At 41.7% G+C, this 12,625-nt stretch overlaps 2 protein-coding genes across 5 annotated transcripts in view; one reads left to right on the forward strand and one right to left on the reverse strand.

The window, feature by feature from the left end:
* FOXN2 (forkhead box N2) overlaps positions 1 to 12,625 on the forward strand; it is a 163,756-nt gene that overhangs the window by 20,282 nt on the left and 130,849 nt on the right. The gene's annotated exons all lie outside the window — the stretch shown is intronic.
* Positions 7,895 to 9,034, reverse strand: LOC117874335 (histone H4-like). Its single transcript, XM_034764334.1, has 2 exons — positions 8,843 to 9,034; positions 7,895 to 8,014 (listed from the first exon to the last, which is right to left on the reverse strand). Exons 1-2 carry the CDS (start codon positions 9,032 to 9,034, stop codon positions 7,895 to 7,897), a joined length of 312 nt encoding a protein of 103 aa, XP_034620225.1.

Below are 12,625 nucleotides of genomic sequence, written 5' to 3' on the forward strand. Positions count from 1 at the left end.
TAACTATATCTATGATTCCCATATTTTAGTTTTTATTCATTTACCATGGGACATGTGTAATTTAAGAAAAGTGACTACTGTAGTATCTTTTCAAATGTCCTTTTCTATGTTACAAAAACCTCAAAATTATGTTTTTATAGTAATTTAGTTTTAATTGCTTGCTGTTTATGGTGTTTGCTTACTCTTTGCCTTTTTAGTTTCACTGTTCAATCTGATAGTCCATGTCACTTTTCATTCCAATCAGTTACATTTTCAGGTTCTAATGCACATGGAGCCTGATCCAAAACTAATTGACGTCTGTGGGAAAACTCCTGTTGACTTCATTCGGTTTTGAAGAAGGCTATGGGCAGTTTTAAAATAAATGCCCCTGATCCTGCAATTTGTGTGTTGCTTCACTATGATGTTGACCCGCACATAAAAAATGACAAGGTTGGGCCAGTGTTTGCAGCTGAAATGTTGTCAGGGAATGTTTATTTAAAATACCAGTTTCATGGACACTATTGTTTTGTCTTTTAAATCATGAAAACATTTATATTTTGTTTTGATTTTGTAAAAATAAACTTACAAAACCTAAATCTTGGGCTAAATTTGAGCTGCCTGTGTCCCTGTAAGGTCTGATGCAGAATTTTGTAATCATTTCATGCATCCCTCCTGATACTGGTTCTCTTTCAATTTTGTGCTCAGTTTCAATTTTACATCAAGGAGTGGAAGAAGACTGGGAAGAGACATTAAAAATTATAAAAATTTTAAAATATTGTAGTGAATAACTGAAAACCTTTATTTTATACAACATCCAGTAAAATATGGGAAGAAAGAGTTCCTCCCCATATACGTGAGTCAGAAATGAATATTGCAGAGGTTTTGCCCAATAATCGGGAGACATTCACCTTGCCTGACTTCTAAAACATATTACAAACTGATTTTAATAAATTGTATCTCCATCTTTAAAGTACCTGGTATGCCTTTTTATTTAAAAAGAAAATATCTATTTTGTTTCTGTATGCTGTCCAATGAGAACAATTATTTGGACCTGTTGTTTTTTGTAATGTGTTTTGCTGAAGAGTGCAGCTGCATACATTTTTCATTTGGAGACAACGGATCAGTCACATGCTGGGGTGCCTAAATCTATTACCAAGAGGTAGTTTTATCCCTAGGAGACCATAATGCCTTAGTTGTCTTGGATACATGACATCATATAACACTGTAATCAAATCTGCAGTGCATTTGGGATTTAAATCTGAGCTCAATCTTAACAGCAGCTCTTGTGAGATGCACAATACATTGTGTAGACAAAGGAAAAGGGGAGGGGAGAAGGAAATCAAATTAATTAAATAAATAATTAACACCACCACCCCAGTGTCAGGCTCTTGAAATACTTTGGTCAGATGAATGCATTGTTTTAACTTTTCCAGCTTTTAAAAATAATGTTTTACATAGCTATGCAGAGAGATTTTTTGACAGAACTGTCTATTTGTAATGAAAGAAGATATTAATTGAGTTTGTCCTCTGCTATTTGCATGTATTTCCAAGTATAGGGCTTGTGAGTAGTTTTATTTATTCCTACAAGGGCTGGTCTACACACAATTTTTGTACTGCTTTAAGGACAGCTATTTGAAACCAGGATAGTTAAAGCAGTTACAGCCTTTTGTGTGAACAAGTTATACCAATAAATTTAGGGGAATAAGCAATAATAGCATAAAGATGTCTTATACTGGTGTAATTGCTTCTATGCTAAAGATTATACTGATTTATTAAGGTAAAAACATAAAATAAAAAATCACATCCCCCTCACCAAAAAACTGCACAGACCATGCCTAGGAATAGTGGTGTAAGTTAGGCTTCATGGACTCTTCAGCTATAAATGAGTCCAGGGCATGGTTAAAATGCTGCTGTCCTCTGACACAGTTACAACATGGTTCAAATTCTAGCCTATATGGGACTGAACTATATCCTCATGAGGCTAAAGCCTTGGATGATATACAGTAGAATTTTTAACTTTCAGGGGACAGCTGTATTGTAAACAAGTCTCTTGACTCATTTATATTAGTAGTATACACGAGGCCTTACTCGCATCAGTAGTTCCATAGGAACAAGTGGGTATACTCACATGAGTAAAGGTTTCCCTATCCTTGGGTGTAAATATTCTTTTTTATATTAAAAGGGATAGCAAAGAGATAGACAAGTTACAGCTCTGTCAAGAAAATGTGTCAACACAAATCTGTAAGTTTTTTGTTTTGTTTTAAATCCTACAAATGTTAGGCCTTGTCTACACTGCAGAGTTTTGTCGGCAAAACTTTTGTCAATGATCAAAAAGTGCTGAAAGAAAATGGGTATTGTGTGTTCACACTATGCTCCCTCTGTCGGCACAGCGCATCCACACTTGGGACATTAGCATCGTCAGTGACAGCAGTGCACTGTGAGTAGCTATCCCACAGTTCAGCTTCCCATCTACTGCTACTAGGTCTTGTGCAGTCGTTCTCAAACTTTTGTACTGGTGACTTCTTTCACACAGCAAGCCTCTGAGTGTGACCCCACCCCCTATAAATTAAAAACACCTTTCAATATATTTAACACCATTATAAATGCTGGAGGCAAAGCATGGCTTGGGGTAGAGACTGACAGCTCACGACCCCCCATGCAATAACCTCGCGATCCCCTGAGGGGTCCCGACCCCCAGTTAGAGAACTCCTGGTCTTGTGGGAAGGTGGAGTGGTTTGTAGCACATCATGGGTCCGGGTTTAATGTCCCATGATGTATTGCTTTCCGTTCCAGCATTCCATGTGCTTCCATCTTTGCGGCATTTTTCAATGGCCCTTGTTTACTGTTTGCCCTGCCATCTCTGTGAAAGGATGGATCCCACACTGCTGTCCAATGCTCTGCTAGCTGTCAGTAACACATTACAAATGGCCGTGCAGTTCATCGTGAAGTTCCTAACTTAACAGTATTCACGGTTGCCTGACATGCTGTCTGACATGGATAGGAGTAACATTCAATTACTTTTGGCATTCATGGAACAGCTGCAAATGGTGGACCATCACTTTTGGGCTCAGGAAACTAGCACTGAGTGGTGGGATGGTGTCGTTGTGCAGGTCTGGGACGATGAGCAGTGGTTACAGAATTTTCTGATGAGGAAAGCCACCTTCCTGGAAGTGTGTGCGGAGCTTGTCCCTTCCCTGTGGCACAAGAATACTCAAATGAGAGCTGCTGTTCTCGGTGTAGATGTGCGTGGTGATTGCAGTGTGGGAGCTGGCAAATTCAGACTGCTACTGGTCGGTTGCGCATCAGTTTGGAGTCGGGAAGTCGACTGTTGGGGCTGCGTTAACACAAGTGTGCAGAGCCATTACTTGCATTCTGCTATGAAGGACTGTGACTCTTCGCAATGTGCGTGAAATAGTGGATGGCTTTGCAGAAATGGGCTTCTCTGACTGTGGAGAGGCGATAGATGGCACACTTATTTAAATTTTGGCACTGGACCATCTTGCGACGGAGTACATCAATAGGAAGAGGTACTTCTCCATGGTGTTGCAGGCACTTGTGGATAACCGCAAGCGTTTCAGTGACATCAATGCGGGGTGGTTCGGAAAGGTGCATGATGCACATATCTTCAGGAACACCAACCTGTACAGAAAGCTGCAAGCAGGGACTATTTTTCCAGACCAGAAGATTACAGTGGGGGATGTTGAAATGCCCATAGTTATCCTGGGCATACCCCTTAATGCCATGGCTCATGTAGCTTACACGGGAAACCTAGACAGCAGTAAGGAGCACTTCTACAACAGGCTGAGTAGGTGCAGGATGACCGTGGAATGTGCGTTTGGCAGATTAAAGGCATGCTGGTGATGTCTTTATGGCAGGGTAGACCTCAATGAGGATAATATTCCCATGGTTTTAGCCGTGTGCTGTACATTGCACGATATTTGTGAAGGTAAGTGTGAAAAGTTTGCTCAGGGGTGGACTGCTGAGGCAGACCGCCTGGCTGCAGATTTTGAGCAACCAGATACCAGGGCTATTAGAGGGGCACAACGGGAGGCAATTTGAATCAGGGAGGCTTTGAGGCAACACTTTGAAAAAGAGAACCGGTAATGTATATTACTATGCTCGGGACTGCAATGCTTAATGAAATCAAGTTTTGCTAGGAGGCATTTGTGATTTTTGTGGCCTAGGATTCCATGTAAGCAAATTACTGAACTGCTTGTGTATGTGTTGTTGCCACCAGCTATCACAATTTGCAGGACACAAATAAAGATTTACTTTTATTGCACAGAAAACAACACCATCTCTCTCTCTCTCTCTCTCTCTCTCTTGATTGGAGAGGAGGGTAGCTGGGGAGTAACTCTAGCTGTCATTTGAAAAAGTGTCCATCGGGGTGGAGTGAACAGGAAAGCGAGAAGTCCCGGAAAGCGAAAAGGAATGCAAGGGAGGGCATAGGAAAGAGTTCTAAATGCGCTGAAGGGGAGGGCTCATCTGCTTAGTCTGGAGTGCTATGATTGACTTCAGCATCTTAGTTTGCTCCTCTATAACTTTAGTCATCCTCTCAGTAGCGTCCTTAATGAAGGCCTCATTTTCTTTTCTGTCCTGCCTTTCGGTTTCCCTCCACTGCACACACTCCCTCTTTTCTGCATCTGAATATTGCAGCAGCTCCTGGAACATACCCTCCTTGTTCCATCTCAGGTGCTTTCTTACATGGAGGAGGCGCTCCGCTGGTGTGTAGGGGGTGCCTCTGAAGGCCACATCTGCAGAAGCACAAGGAACAACACAGAAGCATGACTGATAAGTACACACACAGCATTGAAACATTATAGTAAAATATGCCTCTAGTAACATACCAATCACTTTCTCACTGACTCTTGACAAGCACACATGTTGGCGAAACCCCAAGCATGGTAAGTTTATCCCAGGGTGTGAGGCATTCTACATGAGGAGAAAGGCAATATGAACAAGTTGTGGTGCAATCAACTTGCGACAATATTGTAAATTTTCCCACCCTTTTCCATAGGCAGGGATCATTGTAGCAGATACCTCACTCCTGAGAGGAAGCAAGGGTGCATCTACTGCATGCTGGTGGCTTCGGACCCAGTCCCTATACTGCTTGCCTGTGTGCTGCTTTGGTCCCTGCACAAGTGATTGCAGAATGGCGTGAGAAAGTTTTGTTCAATGAGGGAAGGAACAAATTAGCTCTGCCAAAGAATCTTTGGCAGAGGATTGCTGAATACCTCCAGGAAAAAGTTTCCTAGAGATCTCTCTGGAGGATTCCCATGAAATCTTGGTATGCATCAACACCCTGTTCTGCCATACTAGTTAGCTGCACAGGGAAATGTCCAGCACACAGAAACACAGCCAGCCATGTACATTTCTATGTCCTTAGCTCACCTCTGCACTACACAAAGCAAAACCACTTACCAGGGTCTCCTCTCCTGCTTCTTGCTCACTGGAGTGCGACTGCCGTGACTGGCTAGACACCTCTGGAGTGGAGAACAGCTACTGACTGGGCACACCACCAGGCAACCCCGCAGTGGGCTCCACATAGTCATCTACCTCCACCTCTTTATCAGTGACTTCGTCCTCTGGGTTAGGTCCACTTTCTGCCAACTCCAGCCCTGCCAAAGTATCTATGGGGCTCTTGGTGGTGGAGGTGGGGTTACTGCTGAGGATAGATCTAACTCCTTATAGAAATGGCATGTCTTCAGCGCTGCACTGGAGCAGCGATTTGCCTCCCTTGCCTTCTGGTATGCGTACCTCAGCTCCTTGATCTTTACTCTGCACTGCACCATGTCCCGGTCATAACCCTTTTCGCACAAACATCGAAAAACCTGCCTGAAATTCCTATGGCTGGAGCGCAGCTGGGACTGCACAGCCTCCTCTCCCCAAATACCAAGCAGACCTAGCAGCTCTGTAGTGGTGCAAGTGGGAGAGCGTCTGCTGGGTGGAGCCACCACTGTCAGCTGAGAAGATGCGATGTGAGTTCTCCACGGCAAGCAAACAGGAAGTGGAATTTCAATAATTCCCAGTGCTTTAAAGGGAAGAAGGGTGATGGTTGTTTACCTGGCTGCAGGGCAGTGGAGTTGGAACTGCTGACAAGAGTAGTCAGGAGAGGCATTGTGGGACACCTTCAGAAGGCCTATTAAAGTGATAAAATCAAGCATGGTGTCTACACTGGCACTCTGTCAAAAAAAAAATTTGTGGAAAAAGTCCTATGTCTTTCGTCAAGATGGTTTCGTATTGTCGCCAAAAGTGGCATTGCAGTGTGTACATCTCCGTTGTTTTGCCGCCAACAGCTGCCTTTTGCCACCAAAACTTTGCAGTGTAGACAAGGCCTTAAGAAAGTGTTAACCGTAACTTCTTTATAGTTGTATGACCTGATTTGCCATAGTCTTGCACCTCATGTTGTAGCCATTTACAGCTGGCTGTACAAAGTGCGTGATTTTTGGTGAAGTTTATATATCCATTTTAAGCAAGAGTAAATTATTAAACAAAGTAGAAGGCTCATAGTTTAGATGGGACTTTATGTATGACCATAGTATGATTGAATTCGTTACTTGTATGAATATGCGTGCAGACTGGGTTGTTGTTTCATAAAAGTCAAGCGTGTGCATTAAACAAAGAAAATAATTGATTTAAAGTAACAAAGTTGTGTTTTCATGGATATTTCTTGAAGAAAATTACTTTTTATGTTGCAGGAAATATAGCAGTATTGGATATACCTGTAATTTGATGAAAGGTAACTTTATAGTGGGGATAAACACTACAGTAATCCACTCTGAAAATAGCAAACTCTATATTGAATGCACCTGTATCTCACTGAACCCACATGTAAAAAAACCAAAAAAAACCAAACAATGACAACAAAAAACACCCTTAAAACTGTTTTTTTTGGAAATCTTAGTTTGTATATAAAAGTTTAAAAAAACAAAATGCCCTTATCTTCTGTATTTAATTGTCGTTCTGTTTATTTTTCTTCAGTGTGTGAAAAACAGAAATGAAAAATCATATTGTATCACTTTTAAAATAGAAGCCATTCAATAAGTGGTTCATAGTTTCTGTATGTGAAGTCTTCCATACAGGAAATACTATCTATTATTTTTGTTAATATAAAGCCAGGTTTTCTTCTGATCTATCTTCCCCTGGAAAAAAATCAAGTTTAGTGTATAAATTAAAACAAACAGTGAAAATCCACAACATTAAACACCCCCGTCACCTCGATTAATTATAATTTGTAAGTCCAAGAAACCATCTGAAACCCTCTTCCCGTCTATCACTTGTGTGAGGCCCAAAAGGTATCAGAAATGGCACACTTCTGCCAGCCATGCTTGGGGAATGCTGCATTCCTTGTGTGTGGAATAGCCAAGTTTCCTGGCAAGTCTGTCAACAGAAGTGTTGCGGGAGGGGCTTTTAGCCAGAAATCCATTGCTCAAAAAATAAAGTACTCAGCCCGACACCCCTGTCCCTTAATAGCAGCTGCTCATTAGATATGCACAAGGTACTCTAATTTGGAACTGAGGGTTGCATTGCTCAGCCTCACTTGTTTTACTTTAAGCACAAGGTTTGATCACTTGGGCTGTGCACTCATTACCAGAATTTCACCTCTAGTATGTAATGTGATCTTACATTAGTTAATAGCTGTTTCTGCTGAACCTGTAATTACAGGATGACACCAGATAGGTTTCTTCAGTTATAGCAGTATTAGACAAGAGACATTGACTATCCTCCCCTATCTTATATACTTTATAAACCCTACCATTACCAGAATGTGTCTGTGCAACCTTAAAGTCGACTCCTTGTACTTATGTAATATGATACTGGTCTTAATTACATGATCACTTACTACTTATTCATCAGGACCTTGCGTTATTGGTACTTAGGTTGGACAGTTGTCCTGTTGACTTTAGTGACTTGTTTAGCCACCAAAACCGTAGAGAGTACGACCCTGGCGCTTCAGAGCATAAACCACATCCATAGCCATTACAGTCTTTTGCTTGGCAAGTTCAGTGTAAGTGACAGCATCACTGATCACATTCTCCCAGAACACTGTCATAACTATAAAGGGAAGGGTAACAGCCCTCCTGTGTACAATACTATAAAATCCCTCCTGGCCAGAGACTCCAAAATCCTTTTACCTGTAAAGGGTTAAGAAGCTCAGGTAACCTGGCTGACACCTGACCCAAAGGACCAATAAGGGGACAAGATACTTTCAAATCTTGGGGGGAAGGTTTTTGTTTGTGCTCTTTGTTTTGGGGGTTGTTCGCTCTTGGGACTGAGGGGGACCAGACATCAATCCATGCTCTCCAAATCTTTCTGAACAAGTCTCTCATATTTCCAACTTGTAAGTAAACAGTCAGGCAAGGCGTGTTAGTTTTTTATCTTTGTTTTCTCAACTTGTAAATGTACCTTTTTGCTAGAGTGTTTATCTTTGTTTGCTGTAACTTTGAACCTAAGGCTAGAGGGGGTTCCTCTGGGCTCTTTAAGTTTGATTACCCTGTAAAGTTAGTTTCCATTCTGATTTTACAGAGATGATTTTTACCTTTTTCTTTAATTAAAAGCCTTCTTTTTAAGAACCGGATTGATTTTTCCTTGTTTTTAGATCCAAGGGGGTTGGATCTTGATCCACCAGGAGTTGGTGGGAGAAAGGAGGGGGGATGGTTAATTTCTCCTTGTTTTAAGATCCAAGGGTTTTGGATCTGTATTCACCAGGAAATTGGTGAAGAATCTCTCAAGGCTACCCAGGGAAGGGAATTAGCACATTGGGAGTGGTGGCAGCGGACCAGATCTAAGCTGGTAGTTAAGCTTAGAAGTTTTCATGCAGGCCCCCACATCTGTACCCTAAAGTTCAGAGTGGGGAAGGAGCCTTGACAAACACCTTCAGCACTCCACAGGTCTCTTTGTAGATCAACCCCGAAATACGCTTCACACACCCGCTTCGAGCCAAGCGACAAATAGCTGACTTGGTTATACCCTGGATGTTATCCTGAAGCACTTTACAATGGCGCTTGGCACCTCCCTTTCCCAAGCCTTCACCACCCTTACCGCGACCAGACATGGTGAAATCACACTCACAGTTGTCAGTGGGAGCCCCAGCCGCCCTGGGCTGTCAGCAGGAGCGTGATTATATTGTGTTATTTTGAAAAATAAAATATACAGAATTTTGCAGGATTTTAAAATATTGTGTGCAGAATTCCCCCAGGAGAAGTAATTGTAACCTTGTCTAAAACAGGATGCTTTTCCTAAACATTTTCTACTGGTGCTATGACCAGTTCAGCTCTGATGGAAGCATTAGTGTGAACAAAGTATTGCTGACCACCTGTTAAGCTGTCTACACTAGTCCCTCCACTAGTGGAGCTGAAGCACTGATGGCAACAGTTTAGCAAAAAATCCTAATGCAGAAACGGCTACAGTGTATGTAAAACCGGTCTTGTAGTGATGTTCCAACTAGCAGTATTCTACCGTTTGCAATCATTTTCTCTTCTTGAATGGTCATTTCCTTTAGTGCAGCATTCCTAGTAAGAAAACACTCCTCTTCCCCCGCCAAAACCCCAACTTCATTAATTTGCAGCTGAGATTACTGTAAATCATGTATACATGTATACAAAATACATTAGAACAGAAACATATTTTAAGTGTTAAAAATCTTGGAAATGACCAATTAGGGTAATCTACTAAATATTCTGTTACCTTTCAGTTTATATGTTCAGTTACTAGCTGAGCGTGCCCATATTGAAAGAGTTAATAAGTATGTCTTTTGGTTGTTGGAGAGTGTATGGTGGATGACTTGTCAGCATATCATTAACTGAATGTATGAACAGTAGAATGATTATGTAAATTAATTTGATTGGAATCTTCTGTTCTTTCAAATTGTCACATGATATGCAAACCCTGTCCTCCTTTGGGGGTGGGTTGGGGTTGTGATACCACCACAGTTAGTCTACCAGTCTGTCCCCAGGCTGAAAGCAGCATGGCCCAGGGGTCGGAGTCAATATGGCGGCCTTCGGGTACAGGGCTGGGCGGCCTAATGGCCAGAGTCAACACAGCTGCCCTTATGTTCAGGGCTGCGTGGTCTAGTGGCTAGATTCAGGGAAGTGGGCTGTCACCTAGGGGTGGGTGGTGGCTGGGGTAGGAGGACCAGGACCCTCCCTCTCCACTGGGTCCCAGCCCAGGGCCCTCTTGGAGACAGGTGTGGTTGCCACCCAGTCAGCAGGGAATCCTACTGCAACATGCTGACCTTGCTCGGGTGGGAGATACCACTCTCTCCGCCCTGCCTCCCTGGGCCACTTCCTACCATGTTTCCTGAGGTAGCAGTCCATACATTGTTGGTATCCCTGGGTTCCCTGGCAGAGGTAGCACCCTGGAAGTCTGACTCCTGGCAGTTGACTGAAGGTAGCAGGTCTCCAATCTGGCCCCAGGGTTCTCTGGCTCCCACAGTCAGTGGCTGTAACGGCTCCTGGCCTGGAGCCTCCATCAAGCATCTTCTCTCTTGGGTGGTCAGCCTAGAATGAGCTGGGCTGCTCCCTTTTATTATAAGGCAGCAGATGGAGCATTACCAGCATGGTCTGAGGGGCGGAAATTCTGCCACCCACAGTGTGGGGTTAACTCTCCCTTGCCCAGTACACACCCCGTCACACAGATGCATACCATAGATTGTGCCAGGAGCTATACAGCCCCTAGCTTGGTAAGTACAGCAGGGGTGAAGATGGTGTCATGTCATCTGTACAGCAGCAGTAATTCCTACAGGTTATATGGCCTTATGTGTTTTGGGGGATGAAGAGCAAAAAAGGGGAGACAGGAAAGTTCATTTTAATGAGCTTCCTTGAGTATCCTCACAATTCATCACAGCTAATCTCTATTTAGAGAAATGGTGGGCTCTGTGGCATTGCAAGCCTTTCCTGTAGAAAGGAAGTATCAGCTGCCTTTCGGGGCTTTTGCTACAGCAGGCCATAATGTGCTGTATAATGTGCTGAATTAAGCCCTAGAATATTCCTTTTTGAGAAGAAGAAAAATAATTATAAACCATTGTTACTTAAAGAACATCAGTTATTTGGACTTGAGAACGGAACTCCAGGAACACCAATTATCTACAGGAAATCATCAAACCTCTCAGCTAAAGAAACCTGTCCTTTCTGTCTTAGGTGTCATTTCAATCCTGTCTACCTTACATTAGTGTGCTCAGAGTTATTACAAAAAGAACAGGAGTACTTGTGGCACCTTAGAGACTAACAAATTTATTAGAGCATAAGCTTTCGTGGACTACAGCCCACTTCCTGTTCTTTTTGCGGATACAGACTAACACGACTGCTACTCTGAAAAGAGTTATTACAGTGGAGTTCAAATATAATTATATTTAAAATAACTTTTTATATACCATGCTTCTTATAATTTGCCCAGTATTTAAATAATCCTTGATGCAGAATTTAATTAAAGCCCTTGCGGAGTACAGCCTCGAAAAGTGGCAGGGTTATAGGGCTGTGACTTTATTGGGCCATAATAGGTGAGGTTACAAGTATTCTTCACAGTTCCTGAAAAATAAGAATGTTTGCAGTTATATTTTATTTTAAATGTTTAGGATAGTTCCTTATACATTTTAATGACATTTGGCGAATACTTGATAACACATAAACCAATAACTCTTTAACACCATACAAATATTACTTGATTGTAAGAGCCAGTTTAGCTAAATTAACATTTTCCTTCAATTCCTGTCTTTGAAAAGGCTGCACGAGAGTCCATGCTAAATTCACACTAGTAAACTGAGATCACTGATTCCCTTTCTCTAAAACGGATAACCGCAACCTAAATTTGAATGTTGCTTTTTTGTCTGCTGTTTAAATGGGTTGATCAGTAAATGACCATAATACATAGCTGAGCAGTGTAAACTAGTGCACAATTGGGTGGAAAGGAATGGAACAAGGAAATGAAAATTGCTTATCATAAGGAAAATTGTAAAACCCACATCTCATTAGTTTTGGGGGTTTTGTTTTTTAAAGAACTAGGTTAGAATTAATAGTGTTAAGTTTTAAGGAAACATGGAAAAATTGAATAATAGATCTATAAGTTTTTATTTTTCTCAAGTATGTTTAAATCTGTCCTCAGCAATGCACTGATTATCAACATAAATCTGCCATGAGATTTGCGGGCTTTTTGATTGGGAAGAATTATTTAGTTTTTCAGTAAAGTTATTTTTGACCAGCTGTACCAAGTAAGGTGGCATGATTTTTGAATGACTGAGTTAGTTAACAATCCCAGTCACTGCACATAAATAGAAAATGAAATACTGGTTTCCAGTTGTAGCAATGGTAACTTTAGATGTGTTGTTTGTTGTTGTTTTTAATCCAGAGGTCAAATTAATTTATTTTTGCTACTATGCACACTCCTAAAAGGTTTATGCACATTTTAAAGATTCCACTACATGTTTTCTAGGTCCCGAACAGTAAGCTCTTGAATGTACAGTGTTCAGCAAAAATTAGTCAGTAGCTCCAGTCATGTTCTTAAATGGCAGTAGTTAAAGTGAAGCATTTCTGACTGAAATACTAATTTATGAATATTTAAATGGCTTACAGTCAAACTGTCAGGCTAGTTCAACAGTCTATAGGAGGGGTGGGCAAACTTTTTGGCCTGAGGGCCACATTGGGTTTTGTAA

Source organism: Trachemys scripta, chromosome 3 (genome assembly GCF_013100865.1).
Source record: "Trachemys scripta elegans isolate TJP31775 chromosome 3, CAS_Tse_1.0, whole genome shotgun sequence".
Lineage (NCBI taxonomy): Eukaryota > Metazoa > Chordata > Testudines > Emydidae > Trachemys > Trachemys scripta.